Below are 20,340 nucleotides of genomic sequence, written 5' to 3' on the forward strand. Positions count from 1 at the left end.
CTAAATCTAAGGTTCTTTACCAGGAGTATGTGAATTTTATTTATTCTGGTAATTATATTTCAGTGTAATTAGTTCCTATGATTTTGTTTTATACATTTGCAAATATTCAGAGATACAAATAAACCTCTTAGATCAGCAGATGGATCAGTAATACAATAAAAGTCAAGAACCCCAGCTCTGAGTCAAAACAACAGCCACATGATAGAAACTCTCAAGTTTTATCATTTAGTTGTGACATGATCAATCTGCTTAATTCACTTATTTGTACCAAACACAAAAATAGCAAATATATCTTATTCTCCTATCTATTGAAATCTCCCTTTTCCTATTTTAAAAATATATGTTTGAAACTTAAATTTCAAAGATTAAACAGCCAAACATGATGGTAACACATATGTACATACCTGAACATAGGATTGTTGATTTCTCTATTCATAATCATGGCTTCAAACATTGGTCCTTCACGTACAACAAACTCTATCATTCGATGTATCAGTGCGAGCAAATTCCTATAACAACAACACAGTTAAAGAAAAATGGATTCAGACCTACCACTATATAAAACTATACTTCACCTAAGTTACTTTAATTGTGCAGGAAACGATTATTTTTGCTGACTAATACAGAATTTTATACCAGGTAAAAGTAATTTGGAGTAAATGTTAATGCTTTCCATTATGGGGAAAAGGGAAGGGCATGGTAAGGGGAGGGGAGGGAAACCACAACACATCCTGATAATATTAAAGAGTAAATTTTCTGAAATGTCACTCCTAATTTTCAAAACTTAACTCAAAAAGTTACTATGAATCAGGGACTAAAAAGGAGGAGTATTGATCATATATAAAAATTGGAAACTGAAAACTTACAGGCTATCTTACTAGTTTTACAAGAAAGTATTACTAAACTAATATCAGATAATGCAAAAAGCAATTGAGTTACTTTTGTCACTTTGTATGTAGATACTATCATATATGGCTACAATTTATTAAATTTCAAACTATCAGGTAAAAATGGCCAGATTTAATAAAAAGTCCATTTAATTTCCATGCTACAGAAATTTTATGTATATATATATATATAAGCTCTACAAACCACTGTAGAGCTGAACATACACTTTTCTGGTACATACAAACTAGATGGAATTTTTATTGAATCTGACCTTTAAAGAGGCAACATCCCTTTGGTCAACAATACAAATAACAAATATTTTTGAAATAAATGAAAAAATTCTCCAGTTTGTAGACTAGAGGCTTCCAAGTTCAAAAAAGTTTTATGGGTAATAAAGTCTTACTTATGAAGACCATTCCCCACTCTGCTCAAAATATTGCCAGAAGGAGAATAATATAAAAAGCTTTTCCCAGGTTATATAAATCTGATGATGCAGTATCTGTTTAAATTTCAAAGTACTGCAGCAGTCCTTTTGCCTCTAAGTCTGTTAAGCCAAGTTTGAAGAACAATTTTATTTCTTGAGAATCTGACAGTGAGTGCTAAAATTGTCAGATATGATTTTTACATATAGAGATTAAAAGTTAGATAAAATGAATTCAGCTGTCTCCTGGCCAAAATATTAACCAATACTAATTGGAAAAAGCAAAAGGATATTGGCTCTTGGTATGCTGCACAGATATAATTTATTTACCCTATTAGCACTGCCAAAACAATGTGTTCTCATATCTGCTACAACATATATTTTTAAATGTATGATTATTTTAGAAAATATCAATTAATATGTCTTTATATCATTACCCTGCTTAGGAGTACATAATTATATTCACCAAGAGATAAAATTGTATTGCTTACTTTGTCACATTTCTCAAACAAACCTACTTAACTGGACACTAAAATATCTACAAAAATGAAAAAAAAATTAATTTAAGACTAAAAGAAAAAACTAATCTATAAAAGATTTAAATCTAGGAAAAGGATTAACTAGATTTTTAACTGCCACTATTAAGATTTTGACTTTCATAATTAAAAGAAATGACCAAAGCATCCCTTAGGTGGATAACCTAGCCTAGAAGTTACTTTTCTGCACAGAAGTATTTACTTCTTTACAAGAACAAGAATCCTAAAAGAACATGTAGTTCTAAATTCAAGTATTGAGAATATTCTCCGTATTCATATAGTTAATGGTATTCTTTGGGACAAAGTAGAGGAAATGATAATTAAATTATCATTCAATTTCTAAAGTCTTGCTAGTGACAGTCATATTAAAGATACGGGAAATGTGATTCCCATGATCAAATGTTCAAATATATTCTATACATCCAGGAAACTCATGTAGATTAAATTTTTAAAAACTAACTTTTAAAGATTAACAATGGCAAATCCAGTATCCTAAGTGGAAACTGGTTTGTTAATTTTAAACTAGAGGGTTAAAAAGTCTTGAGACTTTTACATCAAAACTACACTCAACCAGATTTTTTAAAAAAAGAAATAAACTAAGCCATACACAAAGATACTCCTTTCCATAAGCTTTTTGGAATGCTGCAAAAAGCAAAAAGACCTCTCTCTTTGAGTGCTAAATAGCATGAAAAACTACAGTTTTAAATAGGCTTGAAACTCTGATAAATAGCTAAACAATCATGATAAAAAAAATTTTAAATAGCTTTCAATAATTTAGGTAATATGACTTTTGAAAAATGCCCTAAATCTAACAATTAGCTTCTTCTGGCACTAGCCTAAATTTGTTCTTATTAAAACAATTTTACTCAAACTCCTTGCCCTAAAAATTGTGTTTTTGTTTTTAAAAAACTTGTTATTATTATTTATAAAAAAGGGACTGTTTTACAACAGAATGAAAACAGTGTAGTACAAAAAGATGATAGTTTAAGTGCATTATTTAAAAATGTCAATTATCTTACTCTGGGCAACAAAAAAAACAAAAATGTCTCTCAGTTATAATAAAACCACATTTATTGGAGTCGATCGTACCAATGTCTGGTCAAAAACTGTATACTTTCCCAATCCATCCCATGATGTTTTCCTGGTCCCCCGCTGCCGCAGACAGTTCAGCTGGTGTTGCTCACCAAGGCCAATGTCAAAGAGAATTTGGTATTCTTTTGTGTTCATTTATTATCCAACCAGTGTTGTGTTCCTGTGTTTGGGAAAAGGCTTAGCTTGACTGAGCAAGAGCATACCTAGAGAAATACCTCTGCTTTTAAACACTATCTTTATAAAGAGAAAAAGGGGTGAAAAAAACAAAAAAACAAAAAAACTCAAACTATCTTCACAGTGAAGAATTGCTTCCCCTGTGCACACTATTCAAAAATATAATCAGATTTTTTAAAAAAATTATTTAAAGATCTACAAAATAAATCTGACTCTACAACACTATTCTTAACCAAAGTTGCATATTAAATGCAATAATTCAGAGAATTACAGAAAGTTATAGCATATAAGGTAGAAACATAATCTATAGTATCCACAATATGCAAAATCCCATTAAAGATTTAGTCTTTATACTGTTGACCATTATTTTCAAATGAAAATAACCATATCCTAGTCTATAAAAACTATAATTCTGGATATTATACTAAAAAGGAAGAAAAGTAGTGACAAAATTGCAAAGTATAAATTATGAATTAGTAAAATTCCCAATACCCCCCATAAGTAAGAGGAAGGAACCATTGCTCAGTCAAGCCATTACCTTTTCCTCAACACCACTTTTTTAATTCAGAAGGGGATATTTTCTATATTTAGATCAGTAATAATAAAGAAAAACATGTACCTTTCTGTTGGGATAACCACTTTGACTATGGCTTGCGACAGAGTCTGTATATGAAGTCACATCAGATAATAAACATAGAATATGTGAGTATTGTTAACAAGTAACAAGCAAAAATATACATATGCATTGAAAATACTACACATCTAATCATAAGTTTTGCAGGCAATCACTGCTGTGAAGTTATACACTAAGCAATTACATATATGCAAATGGATGTGTTCAGTGAACCATGAATGTTCACTAAATGCCAAGAATCAGAACATTCCTGCCAGAATGCACATCAATGCCCGGAATCGGTACTACACTGAGAAGTCTAAGATAAGGATTTTAATTTGTGAAATCATTAACTGTTTGCCTTGGACCGTACAAGTTTACTTTGTTCCCAAGCCTTTAAAACCAGCCCTGTCATTTTAAGTGTAATTCATTAAAGAACCAACAAATTCTTATAACAGTAAATTAAGTTGGTTTTATGTTTATAAAAAAGTAAAGAATACTCACCCTTTAGTATGTTTTTACTACAGTTAGTTGCTTTAACAAACCACACATACCCTAAAAATATTTTGACACCTAGTTGGTCTTTAAATATTACATCAGCTAGTTGCCATCTAAACAAATCAACTATTTAGGAGGTCATTCTAATTGAAAACTAAGCCAACTGATTACAAAGTAGAAGTTTTTTTTTTTTTTTAAACAAAATAAATTTAAATACTGCAAAACTAGCACCTAAATAATAAACCTGAAACAACAGGGTATAAGGAGGGAGAAAAAATAACTGAAGATTGGAAAAGTACAACTAGATTTTAAAGGAGTGACAGTAACAAAAATACAGCCTGATATTCCTAAGGCCTCATTTCAATACTGGGGTTTCATGGGCTAAGGCAGGGAACAGACTATATGTATCTTTACGGGTTACCAAACAGATAAGTACACACAATTCTATAAAATTGTAGAAAAGAAAAACTACCATATGATTTAGTATTTACAAATTAGATGCGGCCCTATGTACATTTTTAAAATTACCTTCTCAAAATCCTCCTTGCTTTTAGGTGGAGGTAACATTGGAGCATTGGGGTTCTTTAATCTCTCTCTAGGCTGAGCATTGAAAGGCAGGCCGGAGGGTGGGGGAGGAAGAGTGTGTTCCATCATAGAAGGTGGAATGTATATTGGATGCGGTGGAATAGGTACAGCTTTGCCCCACCCTAATTTCATTTCAAAGGACATGATCATCTTTCCTACAACAAAGAAAATGTAATTTTACTAGGTATTAACTTATAAACAAAACCAAATATTTTAAAATGCATTTGAAGTTTTAAATTTCAAAATTATATTTTCATTAGTGAAAGGTTCTAAAGCTTCTGGAGAGCTTTGTGCTGCTTACCATTAAGATTTTTCAAAGCTCTCTCAGCGTCTCTTCTATTCATAAAGGCCACAAAACCGCAATTTCTTTCTCTTGCTCTTTCTTCATCTGTTCTCGGCCACATAATTTTGACACTGGCTAATGGTCCAAACCTCCCAAATTCCTGGCATAACATTTCTTCATTCATCTAAAAAAGATGAATACATTTTTATCCAAATGAAAACGCATGAATTCATACTATGAGTTTAAAAAAAAAAATAGAATTTGTAGTTTACTTTGAAAGTGTCATACTCTGTTACAATGAACCTTCAGGGGACATTGAAACAATTTCATTATGAGGATTTTTATTAATGAAAACTGTTAAAAATCATATTCTCAATCTGTTAACATCACAATATATTTATTGCACAGTTCAGATCTGATTTGGTAGCAAAAAGACAAAGCATTTTGAAAAAACCCCAATGCAAATTACTTTTCATGCACATGTATTTTATTCCTTCATCCCAACCTACTTTCCTCCTTTCAAACTTTTGGAGGAAGAAGTTACATTATTGTAGGAGGTACCTTAGGAATTAAAGAACTATTTAGATTGTTTAAGGTGGAAAGGAGACAAGAAGGACACTTAGAAAGGGAACCTAAGAAAAACCTCATTTTTTCCTTTCATAAATTGAACATCAACAAAGAAAAGGAAAGTGACAAGCATACTATAAAAGTCAAAATTTACAAAAATATCTCTTATTCCTTCTCTAAAATTCAAAAGTCAAGGTCAATTATATGATAAGAGATAGTCTGACAAGATAGAAACAATCAGCCAAATAATATGCTAACAAGTCTGTCATAGTAAAATTTGATTATGTTATAATGATATCATTGTGACATAATTTTAAAATATAGACTATAGCTGTAGCATTTCCAATTCCAAATTAATGGTCCATTTGTTAGAGCAACATTTAATACAATAAATGAATATGGGAATTAGTGACATTATTATTTACCGAAATTCATTAAGTATTACAAGACACAAATATTCCTATGTTTATTATAGAAAATTACATAGATTGATATTTCATGGTATGGAAATTAATTGCCTCAAAGGATACCAATCTAACATTTTAAAATTCATATGGTTTTCTTCCAAAATGAAATATGGAGTAATATTCAGCTCAGATATGTGTTATTACCTGTGGGTTAATGTTTCCAAGGTATAAATTTGTAGTACTTGGATCTCCCACATCATGCGAGCCAGGTGCATAATCATCAAGGACTAGAACAAACAAACAAACAAACAACAACAACAACAAAAAAAAGGGATTGTAACCTTCAGAATAAAAACACTGTTCAGAATTTGTACCATGTGAAAAAGCAAGAAACTATATTACCACCAGATGATCTATTTCTTCGGGAAGGCGCGTCCACTAAGAAAAAATAAACAAAATAAAATATCTTTACCTTTATAATTACATTATTATTTTACAAAAAATAATTATTAAAACAAACTCTACTTACTAGAACGACGCTGGCCATCTGAATCTGACTGAGGGGGTTCAAAACGACTTAGTCTGCCTTTTGTTTTATGTCTTTCATCACGCTCTTCTTGAATTCTGTTGAAAATATTTTAAATCACTAGCAATGAGTAAAAAACTATGATCCTATTGATTATGAGAAAAAAATTATTCACCCACTATATTCAAATAAAGTGACTTTTATTACTTTCATGTTGGCAGTCATATTTATTACTTTGAGGAACAAAAAAACTTTGATTATAAACTACAGCTACCATACAAGACAGCAGAGATAATTGAGTCCTTTCGCTATGTACAAAGGCAATTTATGCCAACTATACTAATATCCACTCTGAAACAGAAAAATTATTTCTAAAGCATGGGGAGGAAATTAAAAGTTACAATTTACTGCATCCTCTATTTTTTTCTTCAAGAGGAATACATTTTTCCACTGCAAACAGGACTCCGGACATTAGGCAAAACATTTTAATTCAACCCACATATGGGAAATTACCAAGAGGTATGACTGTGAATTTTATTATAAGTTCATTTTCAAACCCTGCCCCACAAAATATAATCATAAAATCTTAAAAGAAAAAAATCCTAATGACAGAATATTTGGTAACAACTAATAGCCATATTGTGTGGGCCTTTCTTTGTATCAAGCATCCATTTGCTATACCTATGATAGTTATTCTCCACACTGTAAAACTTACTGTTTTAGTTCTTCTTTGAAGAGTTCCAAATTGCTCTTTTTCTTTTCTTTCTCCCCTTTCTTCAGTGGCTATGAAGGATATGACAGGTTATGCTTCAGAAAATGGAATGTTTAACAAAACGAATGGTTCAATAATTATACCATTTCTAAACCATATTTACCTCTTGGCCACTGATTTCTTTTAATATTGCTCACTAATAAAATGATGCTGGTAAAAAATAAAGCTTATCATATATTGTTAAATATCTATCTAAAAACAATTTTGGCATTATTTTTTAAATAATGGGGTAAAAGAAAAATTTTAGCCCAATACACCTGAAGTATTTTGCTATTTTAAAGAAACATACCAAAACTCATACATCTAAATAAGTATTGTGATCCAAAGAAGTCATTTTGGAAGATTATACACTTATCCAAAAGATACTGCTTAATATATTTTTGCATCACCTCTTAGAACTGCTTTCAAAGCCAGTTTAGAAGATAAAAATCAGTTTCATTACTTTATCCTGCTATCATCTTTCTGACCAAAAAGAATACACTCACACCCTGGTTTAAGCACTGTTTCATCACTCCATTTGTTCACTGGACCTGGCTCTAGGTAATTTCTAATTATTTCTAAAACTCAATACACCCGCAAAAGGATAAAAAAATTCTACCATGCATATATTCAAAAGAATGTTTCATAGGATCTGAAAAATATTTCATATGAAGAATTCCTCCACCTCCCCCCAATTATGAATAACAGGAGCTGTTAGAATAAGTGCATTATTTCCCCCAACTTGACTTTAAAGGGCACAATGCTCATTTACATGTAAAACATCTGGTATGTTTGTTGAAAATACAATATAGTCAGTAATTTGTAGGTATATCTTAAGCTGCAACCAAGCATTCTTAACATAACTGAAGCCCCAACTACTGGGTTAGTATCAAATGTGTAAACATTAAGAAAAATGCAAATTCTTGTGTCATAGCAGAAAACTGTTCATTGCTTAAAAGCCTGCCAGTGGTCACATACCACATACTAATTATATTATAATCCAGAATGTGAATGCTATTGGGTTAGAAAACGCCAAAACTCACCACCTCCAAAAAAATACCAAAGTCCTGCTTACAGTGGAAGTACAGAAAGTAGTCTCAGCAAGGTCATCCTTATAGACATGAAAGGTCAGTGATTTCTGAGGGTGACTTACAGGTTTTTTGGTTTCTATCACAAGAAGGGATGGTGGCCTTTCATTAGAGGACTGATTTGGTGCATTCTTTTGATCTGCAAATCTCGAGGACGGCTTGTAGATTTTGCCTCGTTTTTCATCTGTTTCATGTTCTTCTATAATTTAAGAAATTGGGTTAATGCTTACTACTATAGTAAGTTTCAAATCTGTTTTTCAATCAACCAACAAATATTTGTTAAGAACTAAGTGCCTGACAGGGATTTTAGTGGGCTGAAGAGGACAAAAAAGTTTGTTAAGCTTGTTAGGAATACTTACCAAAAGCCAACAAAATTGGCTGAAACAATTCTATTTCTAAGATATCTAGATAGTTTAGAAATGGAAATGTTTAACTAATGTTTTTTATGTGTATAATACACACACACATCTACTGATGCTGCAAGAATAAAACTGCTTAACCTTAAGAAGCCTTGGCTTTCCCACCTATAATTATTGCACCATAAATCCAACTCCACTGACAGTGACAAGCACATACAATAATCAAAGCTCTGTTAGATGGCTAGGGGTTTTGACGGTGGAGAGAGATGGAGATGGAGGAAGCTCAGTCAAGACAATCCTTGACTTCAAGGAATTTGCAATCTAAGTAAGAATAGGAGATATAAACATTTAACTATAATACAAAGATATATATGAAAGTAAACAAGAGATACCAAAAAAGTATTACTTCCTACCCTATTACCCCCAAAAGAAAGGGTCAAATCTGAGTGGTGTCGTAGGGGAAATAAAGCAAGGAAAACACATGAGGGAAACCAATTATTTGAGTTCAATAAAAAGAGAATTTCAATTTTCAGAGATTTATAAGCTCATGGAGAAAAGCAGTAAAGTACTGAATGTTTTTAGGAACGACAAATAAACCAGTATGTCTAGGGCATTGAGCTCTTTAAGGAAAATAGTGTGAGGTAAAGAGAAAAAGGTAAAAAAATCTGATTATGTTGGGTCTTGAATACTAAGCTTAAAGAACTCAGACTTTGCTAGTCTAACTACCTTAAATCTCTATTAAACAGAGAACTTTTGAAAATATTAAAGTATTAAAACAATATTATTATTTATCAATAAATAATAAATAAAAGTATTAAAACAATAAGCTTATCACGTGACTTTTTCCTTTTCTTGTTTTTTATACTTTGGCCATTTCCTTTTTAGTATTAGCAAATCCATTAAAGCAATCTTTTAAAGCTGTGAGTCTAAAATTGAATGTTGGGGGAAAAGTACCTCAAAATTATGATTTATTATCACTTAATGTTTGATTTGTATATCTACATATCTGGGGTCATTTTTTAAATGAAAAGGGTTTTCAAGTGTAAAAAAGTTTAAGAAGCTCTGCAATTGAGGATACTGGAAGGTGGATGGAAATTCTAATTAGTCAATTTTCTTTGTTACCAGAAAACACAGAAGGGAAATCTGAAATTCATGTAAGAGTGAAGCCTGAGGATCATTTAAGGATTTCAATTTTTCACAACTGCAAAGAATAACGTGAAGCAAAGCTAAAACTGAAAAGTTATGCTAAGACTGTATTTCATTAACCAGCCTTGCTCTCTCTTCATCAGGATTCTAGCCAACCTCTGCAACCAATCAGTGATGATGTGGTCCTGAGCAAGTCAGTTTTTAGGTTTTTTTTTTATTTTCTTTCTAAAGAAGATTATACTAGTTGTAAGGGAAGTATTTTGTAAACTGTAAATTAAGTCCTCCTCTGGTCTCTTTTTAAGGCATTTATACCATCTTGGGTCCTCGAATGCTTATAAACACAAGCTTTGCTAAGTTTTAGCAAACTTAAAAGGCTTTACATAATGACAAAGAAGGTTGTATGGTTTTTCATCAGAAGACCAGTCCAGAGAAGTCAGAGAAAGTTTGAGAGTAACAATGGATGGATGAACTTTCTTCAACCACCTCAGTTTACTAAGACTATTTACTAAGGCATGGAGGGACTAAGATCCAGAAACAACCAGGGAAATCCCAAATCTATTAAGTACTGAATCATATAAGTTGCAGTCCTTTCCTTTTTAAAGTTTTAGATGTGTCCAAATTCTAACACTCTTCTAACTCTTCAGAAAAATTATTTATTCAGGAAAAAAAAAAAAAAAAATATATATATATATATATATATATATCTTTTTAAATAAGAGGCAATGTGATTAGAAAGTTGGGCTTGGAGTCAAGAAGGCATGGGACTAAGTATCACCCCAGGAATATACTTATGAGAAGGCTTTGGATAAGATATACATCCTTCTCACTTTCCTTGGGCAACTCATAAAGACCTTAAGTTGAAAAACAAGAGCTGAAACAATTTTTACAAGCCTTAGTTCTGAGCTATCTAATCAAAATCTACTATAATTGCTGAATGACAACTACACATTCAAACTTACCTTTAGCAGCATTAACTACACCACCTCTCACAAATGTTTTCACTTTATTACCATCACTGCCTTCAAAAGCAGCAAGGAACTCTTCATAAATCTCAGCAGCTGCCTTCTCATCTTCCTAAATAAGCAAATTGAACAATTTAGTGTATAACTAATAGTCTAATGTGTGACTTTCCTACTGTAAATACTATTAAGTCATCCAGGAACACATTAGCAGCTGAAATCTTCCATTCCCCAACCAAGCAAAATGATGATTTCTACATCAACATCTAATCAGTTACAGAAATTACTAACCAAGCAAATCTCATCTTTTGGAATAAAACCATGCTTTTAATGACCAATGTAAACTGTTTTCCATGCTGAATTACACCGATTTTTAGGTATGCCCCCACTGCAGAGCTGGACCTCACCATTCTTAGATGTATCATGGCCACAGCAGATATTAGGTGAAAAAAGGGAACACAAATTACCTTCTTTTTCAGTTCTTCTTGCTCTTTCTTGCTCAAAGTCCTTTTAGCTGCACTCATCTTCCCAATGCTAAAAGCTTTGAGCTTATTTTCCAGAAGTGGCTATTCAAAGAAAAACAAGCTTAAATGTTTACACAAACAATTCTTAAAATACCACTTTTCAGAACTGATATCTAGGTCCCCCCAAAAAACTCCAAGCAAGCAAGGCCTCTCTGACCCACACAGTGAAACTTTGTATTTTCTTGAAATTGTAACTTCTAAAGAAGGAAATAAAAATATGTAGTTGGGTGGGGGTTATTTTTATTTTTGCATGATAATTTTTGATATAGGACCAGACACAAGGTGATAGCTTACACTTCATTAAAAGTGACTTCAAAATTATTCTGAAAGAGCATTGAGATCATACTGATATATCAGTTTGAGAGGTCAACCATAAATAAAGTTGTTTCTTGGACACGTGTTTTATAAATTAGATCAGGAAGAAAAGGAGACAACGGTTCTTCTTTGTTTCCTTAAGTGTAAGGAATAGCCCCTAAACTATCTAAATAGGTAAAAATTTGTAATTATATATTATTTCAAAATTGTTATCCTTAACATCTCACCAGAAATTAAAATCGAAAAGCTCCAGTAACAAGTTAATATAAGCACAAAATTACTCTTCCTACCACAGGATTCGCTAATGAAAACTAGAACCAACATTTTTAAATGAAACAAGACTGCAATAATATAAGTTGAAATTTAATTTGAACAAGAATTTCAAGGGAAAAATCAATTCTAAAACACAGAGCAAATATTATGTTCCTAATTTATTTTTTCTAACTCACCCTTGACAGATTTTGATGGGGAGAATCACAAAGGTTCTCACGGGTACTTTCTGTCCTATAATTGTGCTTCCTTGGGCTCTTAGGTCGTGTTCGACTTGGCATATCTGTATCTGAAGGTCCAGCTGCATCCATCTTCAGGGGGAAAAAAAAACAAAAAGCTAAAGAAACCACACATAAAGATTATATAGTCCTAGGTCCTGGCAAGATATTTTCCCTAAAAAATTAGAAATGAAAAAATATAAATCAGAAGGTCCTATTAGAGTAAAAGTTGCTAATATGAGTTAAGACTGTATTACCATTCCTTTCTTTTTATATCAATCTTAAAATTGGATAGGTTTTATAACCTATATACTGTAAAAAAGCAAACCCTTCTATGCAAAATAAAAGTCATAAGCTCAAAATGTGAAAAAACAGCATTTTGTGGACTAGAATTGATTTCCCAACATTCATGTTTATTTAATATTTATTTCATGACACCTTCCTTAATTTTACTTAATGTCTACAACTTTTGTAGATTGCACATGTGAATGAATCAATTGCCACCCCTAATGCAGATCAACATCTGCTTAGTGACTTAGACCTTTAGAGAAGTGCACAGAGAATTGAGAGTTTAAGACTCGCACAGGAAACATAATCAGTGGGAATTTGAGGATTATGGACCCAGGTTTCCTGACTCTGAGTTAGGTCTCTATCAAGCCATCTTTTTTTTGTTTTGTTTTGAAATGGCTACTTTTAATGACTTTTGGATGAGTAAATCTATATAAAAGTTTAGTTTATATATATATATATATTACTTGTCTTAATGCTAAATTATGAAAATTAATACAGTCACAATATTCAAAACCATCCTTAAAAGCTATATAGCAAAAATCAGTTAGTACAGTGGAAATAACACTGGATTTAGAAGATCTGGGGTCAAATCTTGGCTTTGTCACTTATTACCCAGGTGACCTAAGATACTACTCTCTGGTTTTCAGCTTTCCCAGATGTATAAAATAAGGAGCTTGTATTATGATTATCTCAAAGATACCTTCCATGAACCACACAAGCTACAAATTTTTTCAGGTGAAAATTTAAGGTTGATTCATTCCATTCATTCAAAAATATTTAGAATATCAGGCATCAACAATAATCAACAAACTCCCAACTTAAGAATGTTAACTCCACCTGATATCCTTAAGTATAAAATTTAAAATGAGAGCAATTAATGGCAATTCAAGCAGACTTTCATTACTACTTATGGCATCCCAAATTCCTGATAGCTTTTATTTCTTTCTCACTGTATTTTCAGGAAACCCTTCCATATAGACAAATTGGCCAGACATCTACTTTGTCCCTCTTCATTATTTGGATGATCTTCTTCCCCAGGCATGGATGTCACTTGAAACATTTTATCAATGTTAGGGATCAAAACCCAGAAGGTATACTCATCAAATCTATGAAAGGCAAAACTTGATAAGGATCATGAATGGACTAGAGAACAGAATCAAGATTCAAAAAGATGCAAGATACCTGGAAAGATGAACCAAAACCAACAAGATGAAATGTATACAAGGTAAATATAACATCTTGATGTTCTATTTTTAAAATAAAAAGTGATCAGCTGAATAAAAGTTGTGAGAGGCCTGAAATTGACAGTGAAAAAGGTGGAGTTAGTGGAATCTTGGGCTATACCCTATTTTGACATTTTAATAGTCCTGTGATATTTCCCTGACAAAGATCATACAGATATCAATTCACTACACTTTCTAAGCTTTGTCTATCTTCCTAAAATTCCTGCAGTGCACTGGATGCCTTCTTCTTTCTTATTTCAGGAATATCAAAATGAGGCAGAATAGTATACTGACAAAAGAGGCTCTCTTGGAATCAGCAGAGAATTGAATTCAAATACTCCCTCTTATACTACTATTTGTATGACCACAGGCAAATCATGTAATTTCCCTGTGTCTCAGATTCCTCCTCTGCAAGATGTAGGATTACCTACATGTGTCACCTGCCTCTGAGAAGTGTGGTAAAGATCAAACAAGATAAGATATGAAGAACACTTTGCAAACCTTGACAATGATCTTCTGGATAACCTCTCCTCTCTAGGACTTGGTGGTGTAACTGGCTCATCCTCAAACCTTTCTGACCACTGTGCAGCACCTCTACAGAACCTAGGTTCTGGCTTTAATTTTGGGGTCTCTGAAGGCTCTGTCCTAGGCTCTTTCTCTTGGGAAGTGATCAGATGCTACTGCTTTCTGTATCACCTATGCACCAAGGAATATTTAGATCTATATAGCCAGTCCTAGGATCTCTCTTTCCTGAACTTCCCTCTTTCTGTCAGGACATACCACCATCCTTCCAGGTGCACAGCTCTGAAACTATGGGGTCACTCAGGAATTCTCACTCACTGGCAAACCTTTTTTAATCTCCACAAAATGTGGTATATCCATCCCCTTGTCCAGACCCACACAGCTACTACTATTTTAGGGCTGCATACCCTCTCACGCCTGGAATCTACTGACTTTGGGAAGGCTTTCCTGCCTCAAGGTGGTACCTTCCACAAAGTGATCAGAAGAAGTTTCCTTAAAACAGAGCTGACCATATCATTACCCTTGCTCAGTAAAACTAATGGCTGCCTATTGCTTCAGAATCATATATAAACTCAGTTGGGCATGCAAAGCCTTTTACAACTTCTCTGGCTCTAATCCATCTTTCTAGCCCAATTATTCACTCTTTCCCTTTACCTTCGTTACATTATCTCACTTCTTACCTACACAAATTCTTATTTAGAAAATTGAGTTTCAGAAGTTAACTAACTTATCTCTCTGATCACAAAGCCAACGCACAGTACCTATAACATACCACCTCATAAGGGAAAAGTAGGACCTTAGAAGTTACAGACTGTAAGGATCAGGGGAGGAGTCTCGCATAGCATAAGAGGAGGTCCAGAGGCCTTGAAGCCTGAGGCACCCAGACGTAATTTCTGTAGCCAGCAGACAATGCCTCTTGAGTGGGAACTCTGGTCATACTGAGAACACATCATCAACAGGAGACGTCTCTTTCCCTTATTGGCTGTGCGTGTGACCTCACAGACCCTATATAAGCAGTGGGGACCAGGAAGTAGGTGGAGTTCAACGGGAGTTCAACAGGAGTCAGCAGGAGGTCAGGATGTGAATGAATAAAGACCTGAGTTTGCAAGCAGCTGTGTCGTTGGGTGCTCTGTTGGGCCTCACAGAGGAGATGGCCAGAGATCTCTGAAGACCTCTGATTGGGGTAAGATTGGTAAAGAACGACTGTACGAGACAGTGGCCAGAGATTTTCTGAAGGCCTGGAAACTAAGCAAGACTAATAACGAGTAATCTCTGAGTGGAAGGTTACAAGAGACAAGTATATTTTGCCTTTACATAAAGGAAAATCTTTCTAATGATAGCTATTTAACCATGGAATAAAGTGTTTTGCCATACAAATAGATGAAGTTTCTGAAGGTCCCTGGAAGTTTTCAAAGCAGGTGTTGGATTACTGTCAAGGATTGCTGTCAGATGAACCTCAGCATTACCGGAGAGATTGTGGACTATATTCTTTCATGTTCCTTTAAACTCTGATTCTAATATAACAGATTTGAAAAAGAATTCTTTGCACTTTGGCTCTGAACCTGAAGAATGTAAACTCCTTGGGGGCAGGGACTGGCTATATAATGAGATGTGAAGATTCACACTGTAATTTCTACAACACCCAATTAATGGAGAATCAGGGGAAGGGCTTATACTTCAGGACATATAAAATGCTGTCTTTGTGGTTCCAAAAGCATATCTACTAACCTAGGCACAAATTCTTGAAATATACAATAAATCTTTCCTGAAATCATCCTGAATGAATCAGTCAGTGGAATTCTTAATAAGATGTCTTTTATTTTGTTTCTTATAAGGAAAAAGAGCAAACTAGGTGGCACAATGGAGAAAGCAACAGGCCTAGAGTCAGGAAAATTTGAATTATTCTGAGCAAGTCACTTAATCCTCTTTGCCTCAGTTTCCTCATTTGTTTAAAAAAAAAAAAAAAAGCTGGAGAAGAAAATGACAAATCACTCCAGTATGTTTTTGCCGAGAAAATCCCAAATAGGGTCACAACTGAAACAAGCCATAACAAAATATAATGAAAAATGCTATTCTACCTCCTTGAGGGAGTCTAAATGGAGATGGAAGGATATGTTACTTTATTTTTGGAGGGGTTTTTTGGTCTGTTTTATTTTGCAACATGGCCAATATGGAAATGTTTTGTATGAGTGCATTGTGTATCATCTATATCAAATTGCTTGTTTTCTCAAAAAGAAGAAATTTCTCAAAAAAGAATTAGGAACTCAAAGCTTTAGAAAAACAAATACTAAAACTTTATTTTAGAGGTAATTGAGGGAAAAAAAAATGAGAAGAATAAAAAAAATTCTGAAAAATGGTCATTTAGCTTCACTGAACTGCCAAGAGTCCACAATAGGGAAAAAAAAAAAAGGTTTAAGAATTCCTTCAGAAAGTTATAGCATTTAATATAGAGGAATTTCAATTTAAGATTTTAAGGTGGCTTTTATAAAAACTTTCTCCTAAATAATAATAAAATAAAAATAAGGCTACTAAAATTACAAAAATCATATGAAACAGAATTAACAACAATATGCAACCAAAATTTTAATGTAACACCCACAAATGTTATAGAAATGAGGAAAGGAAGAGTTGTTTCTCAATTACTCCATTCTTATCTTTTACACTTACATGTGCATCTGAAGAGCCAGATGAATGTACTGTGTCTGATGATCTGGCCTGTGAAAATAAGAAAAATAAAAATCTATTTGAAAACAGAAAAAAGGCTTTGTACTCTAAACAAGACAAGCCATTTCTTTTGGGAGAATTTACCCTTCAAACCTTGTTGGCATGTCTTTTCAAGAACTAAATAAAGGCAGAGCCCAACATACAAATATGTAAACTGTAGAAACATTAATATTGCTACCTCCCCAATTCAAACAGAAATTATATCCTAATTACCTACAAGAATACTATACTAGATACTGAGGATACCAAAAAGAAAATTAAGTGCCTGACAATTTAGCAACTTAGCTGATATATGCAAACAAATAATATAAAATATATTATTAGAATGAGCAAAGTGTAAATCTCAACAGAAATGAGATTAGAGGGAGGAATCTCCTTTATTTGGGCAAGACAAGAAAAGCTGTGCCTGAATTGTGTTTTGAAGGAAGAAAAGAATTTCAAAAGAGATGAGGGATGAAATGAACAAATGTATGAAATTCTAAAAGACAGTGTGATAAGATGGGGGAAGAGCTCAGATAAGGGAAGCAGCATAAAACAAGGGTTGGGAAAGGTTAGGATGGGATCAGCTAATAGAGGACCCTGAAAGTTAGACTAAGGCATTTGTATTTTATTCCAATTAATACATAGCAACTGAAAGTTATAAAGTAGCAAGGTAAGAGTTATAACATGATCAAACATGTACATTAATATTACTATGGCAGTAGTGTGTGAAAAGACCAATGAGAGAAAATATTATTATTATTTTTGGCTGAGACAATTGGAGTTAAGTGACTTGCCCAGGGTCATATAGCTAGGAAGTGTTAAGTGTCTGAGACCAGATTTGAACTCAGATCCTCCTGATTTCAGGGCTGGTGCTCTACCCACTGAGCCACCTAGCTGTCCCGAAAAGATTATTTTTTAATTACTACAAAAGGCCACAATATTCTTATCAGTGCTAAATTCACTTAACACAGAAAGTAAAAATCTCAATGAAGAATGATATAAGCACTTTTCCCTTTCTGATATCTATAAGAGCAAAAATTAAACAATCCTAAATGAATAGTTGTGTCAGGATTCTATTATTATTATTTGCTGATCATTATGGCAATCTCAGAACAGAAACTCAGACTGTGAGAACCCAAAGAATAGATCCTTCCTTGCCACCCAAGTTTCTGTTCATACACCTACAAAATAAGGAGTACAATCTTCATTCTTTCAGGGTAAGGCTCTCTCCTTTCCCCCCCTTTTCCTTTTATCTCTAACCCTGAGGCTCCAGCACGGCTCCAGCCTCAGGTTCTATATCTGAACTGCGAGCTCTTCTAATTGGACCTGCAAAGGCCTTTCTAGTTCTAAAAATCTATGAACTATTGACTAATAACTTTAATTAGAATTTCAAATTCCATCCAAAGAATTTATTGTCTCTACTCAGGTTATTAATATTGACTGTGGTACTAAAAATTCAATGCTCTTATTTGGAAGATGGCCAGCATTTTACACTAATAAGCAAGAGAAGGGTTTAAAATGAAGGCTTTATGTTGCAAATGAGGGAACCATGGCAAAAAGGAATTAAGTGATTTGTCCAAAATCAAATGGCAAATAGAAGGGTTTTCATATGAATTCAGTTCTTTTGACTTCAAAATGTAAGTTTTCCTATTAAACTTGTCAATAATATAGAATAGAGGAATCAATTTAACTGGTAACAAAAGGGTATTTAAATAGTCTCTTGGAACAAAAATATCTTATAATTTCATCACTGCAGACTCCTCTAGTTAAAGGAAAAATAGATTCAGGGTAGAAATCATCAGAGGCCATCTGATCTAAAAAGTGAGTGTGTGTGAGCATGCACGCATGCACAACACATCTCATTCAATTAGCTTCTGCTTGAAAAGTCTTTTCTTCTTCTAAACTTTCTCCATCCAAGCATTTTTGCAAACTGCAGTCAAATCTACTTCGCCAATATTTTTTCAAATCCCATATTACTGTCCTTACCTTAATTCAGGTCTCTGTCATTACAACTATTTTAAGTTTAAAAATAATCTACTTGTCTCTAATCTCCCCATTCTGAATTACAATTCACACAGCTGCTCACTTAACTCTTCTAAAATACTGGTTTTTAACACATTATGCCCCTACTTGAAAATTTTCAGCAACTACCAAATGCCTTTCATGTAAAGAAAGTACAAACTTCTTAATTTAGAATTTAAATTATATCTTCATTTTCACTAATGTCTAAATTGAAATTTAACATTTCCTTCAATAATAAAGTTAGGCAACAAATATTATTAAGAGTTTCCAGGTTTCCAGGAGATCACTATACATGGCAATGGCAAGATTATATGATGATCAATTACGATGGGCATGCCTCTTTTCAACAATGAGGTGATTTAGGCTAGTTCTAATGGTTTTGTGATGAAGAGAGCCAGAGAGAGAGAGAGAGAGAGAGAAAAAGAGAGAGAGACCAACCGACCATGGAGACTGAATATGGATCACAACACATTTTCATTCTTTTTGCTGGTTGTTTGCTTGCATTTTCTTTCTCATTTTTTTTTCCCTTTTTGATCTGATTATTCTTGTGCAGTATGATTAAGTGTGGAACTATGTATAGAAGAATTGTACATGTTTAACAAATATTGAGTTACTTGCAGTCTAGGGGAAGGGGTAGAAGAAAGGGAGGGAAAAAAATTAGAACACAAGGTTTTGTAAGACAAATGTTGAAAACTGCATGTTTTGAAAATAAAAAGTGTTAATAAACTGGGAAAACATTTGTACAGTCAAAGGTTCTGATAAAGGCCTCATTTCCAAAATATAGAGAGAACTGACTCTAATTTATAAGAAATCAAGCCATTCTCCAATTGATAAATGGTCAAAGGATACAAACAGACAAGAATTTACTATTTCTAGCCATATGAAAAGATGCTCCAAAGTCATTATTAATCAGAGAAATGCAAATTAAGACAACTCTGAGATATCACTACATACCTGTCAGATTAGCTAGAATGACAGGGAAAGATAATGCAGAATGTTGGAGGGGATGTGGGAAAACTGGGACACTGATACATTGTTGATGGAATCGTGAACACATCCAACCATTCTGGAGAGCGATTTGGAACTATGCTCACAAAGTTATAAAACCGTGCATACCCTTTGATCCAGCAGCATTACTACTGGGCTTATATCCCAAAGAGATCTTAAAGAAGGGAAACTGTATTTGCAAGAATGTTTGTGGCAGCCCTCTTTGTAGTGACCAGAAATGGAAACTGAGTGGATGCCCCTCAACTGGAGAATGGATGAATAAATTGTAGTATATGAATGTTATGGAATATTATTGTTCTGTAAGAAATGACCAGCAGGAAGGCCTGGAGAGACTTACATGAACTGATG

The 20,340-nt window shown here is 33.4% G+C and overlaps 1 protein-coding gene across 3 annotated transcripts in view; it reads right to left on the bottom strand.

Annotated features, from left to right (window-relative positions):
• U2SURP (U2 snRNP associated SURP domain containing) overlaps positions 1-20,340 on the bottom strand; it is a 71,022-nt gene that overhangs the window by 31,418 nt on the left and 19,264 nt on the right. Inside the window, exons 2-14 of one of the 3 annotated variants that reach the window (XM_051983333.1) lie at positions 16,924-16,971; positions 12,182-12,313; positions 11,361-11,459; positions 10,894-11,008; positions 8,495-8,628; positions 7,306-7,373; positions 6,594-6,688; positions 6,467-6,502; positions 6,269-6,351; positions 5,109-5,274; positions 4,751-4,962; positions 3,731-3,774; positions 405-509 (exon numbers count right to left, since the gene is read on the bottom strand). In XM_051983333.1, the coding sequence (XP_051839293.1) occupies positions 405-509; positions 3,731-3,774; positions 4,751-4,962; positions 5,109-5,274; positions 6,269-6,351; positions 6,467-6,502; positions 6,594-6,688; positions 7,306-7,373; positions 8,495-8,628; positions 10,894-11,008; positions 11,361-11,459; positions 12,182-12,313; positions 16,924-16,971 (1,337 nt within the window). Of the gene's footprint in view, positions 1-404; positions 510-3,730; positions 3,775-4,750; positions 4,963-5,108; positions 5,275-6,268; positions 6,352-6,466; positions 6,503-6,593; positions 6,689-7,305; positions 7,374-8,494; positions 8,629-10,893; positions 11,009-11,360; positions 11,460-12,181; positions 12,314-16,923; positions 16,972-20,340 lie in introns of those variants that run through there. The other 2 variants (XM_051983332.1, XM_051983334.1) reach the window with 2 other exon arrangements.

This window comes from Antechinus flavipes, chromosome 3 (genome assembly GCF_016432865.1).
Source record: "Antechinus flavipes isolate AdamAnt ecotype Samford, QLD, Australia chromosome 3, AdamAnt_v2, whole genome shotgun sequence".
Classification (NCBI taxonomy): Eukaryota; Metazoa; Chordata; class Mammalia; order Dasyuromorphia; family Dasyuridae; genus Antechinus; species Antechinus flavipes.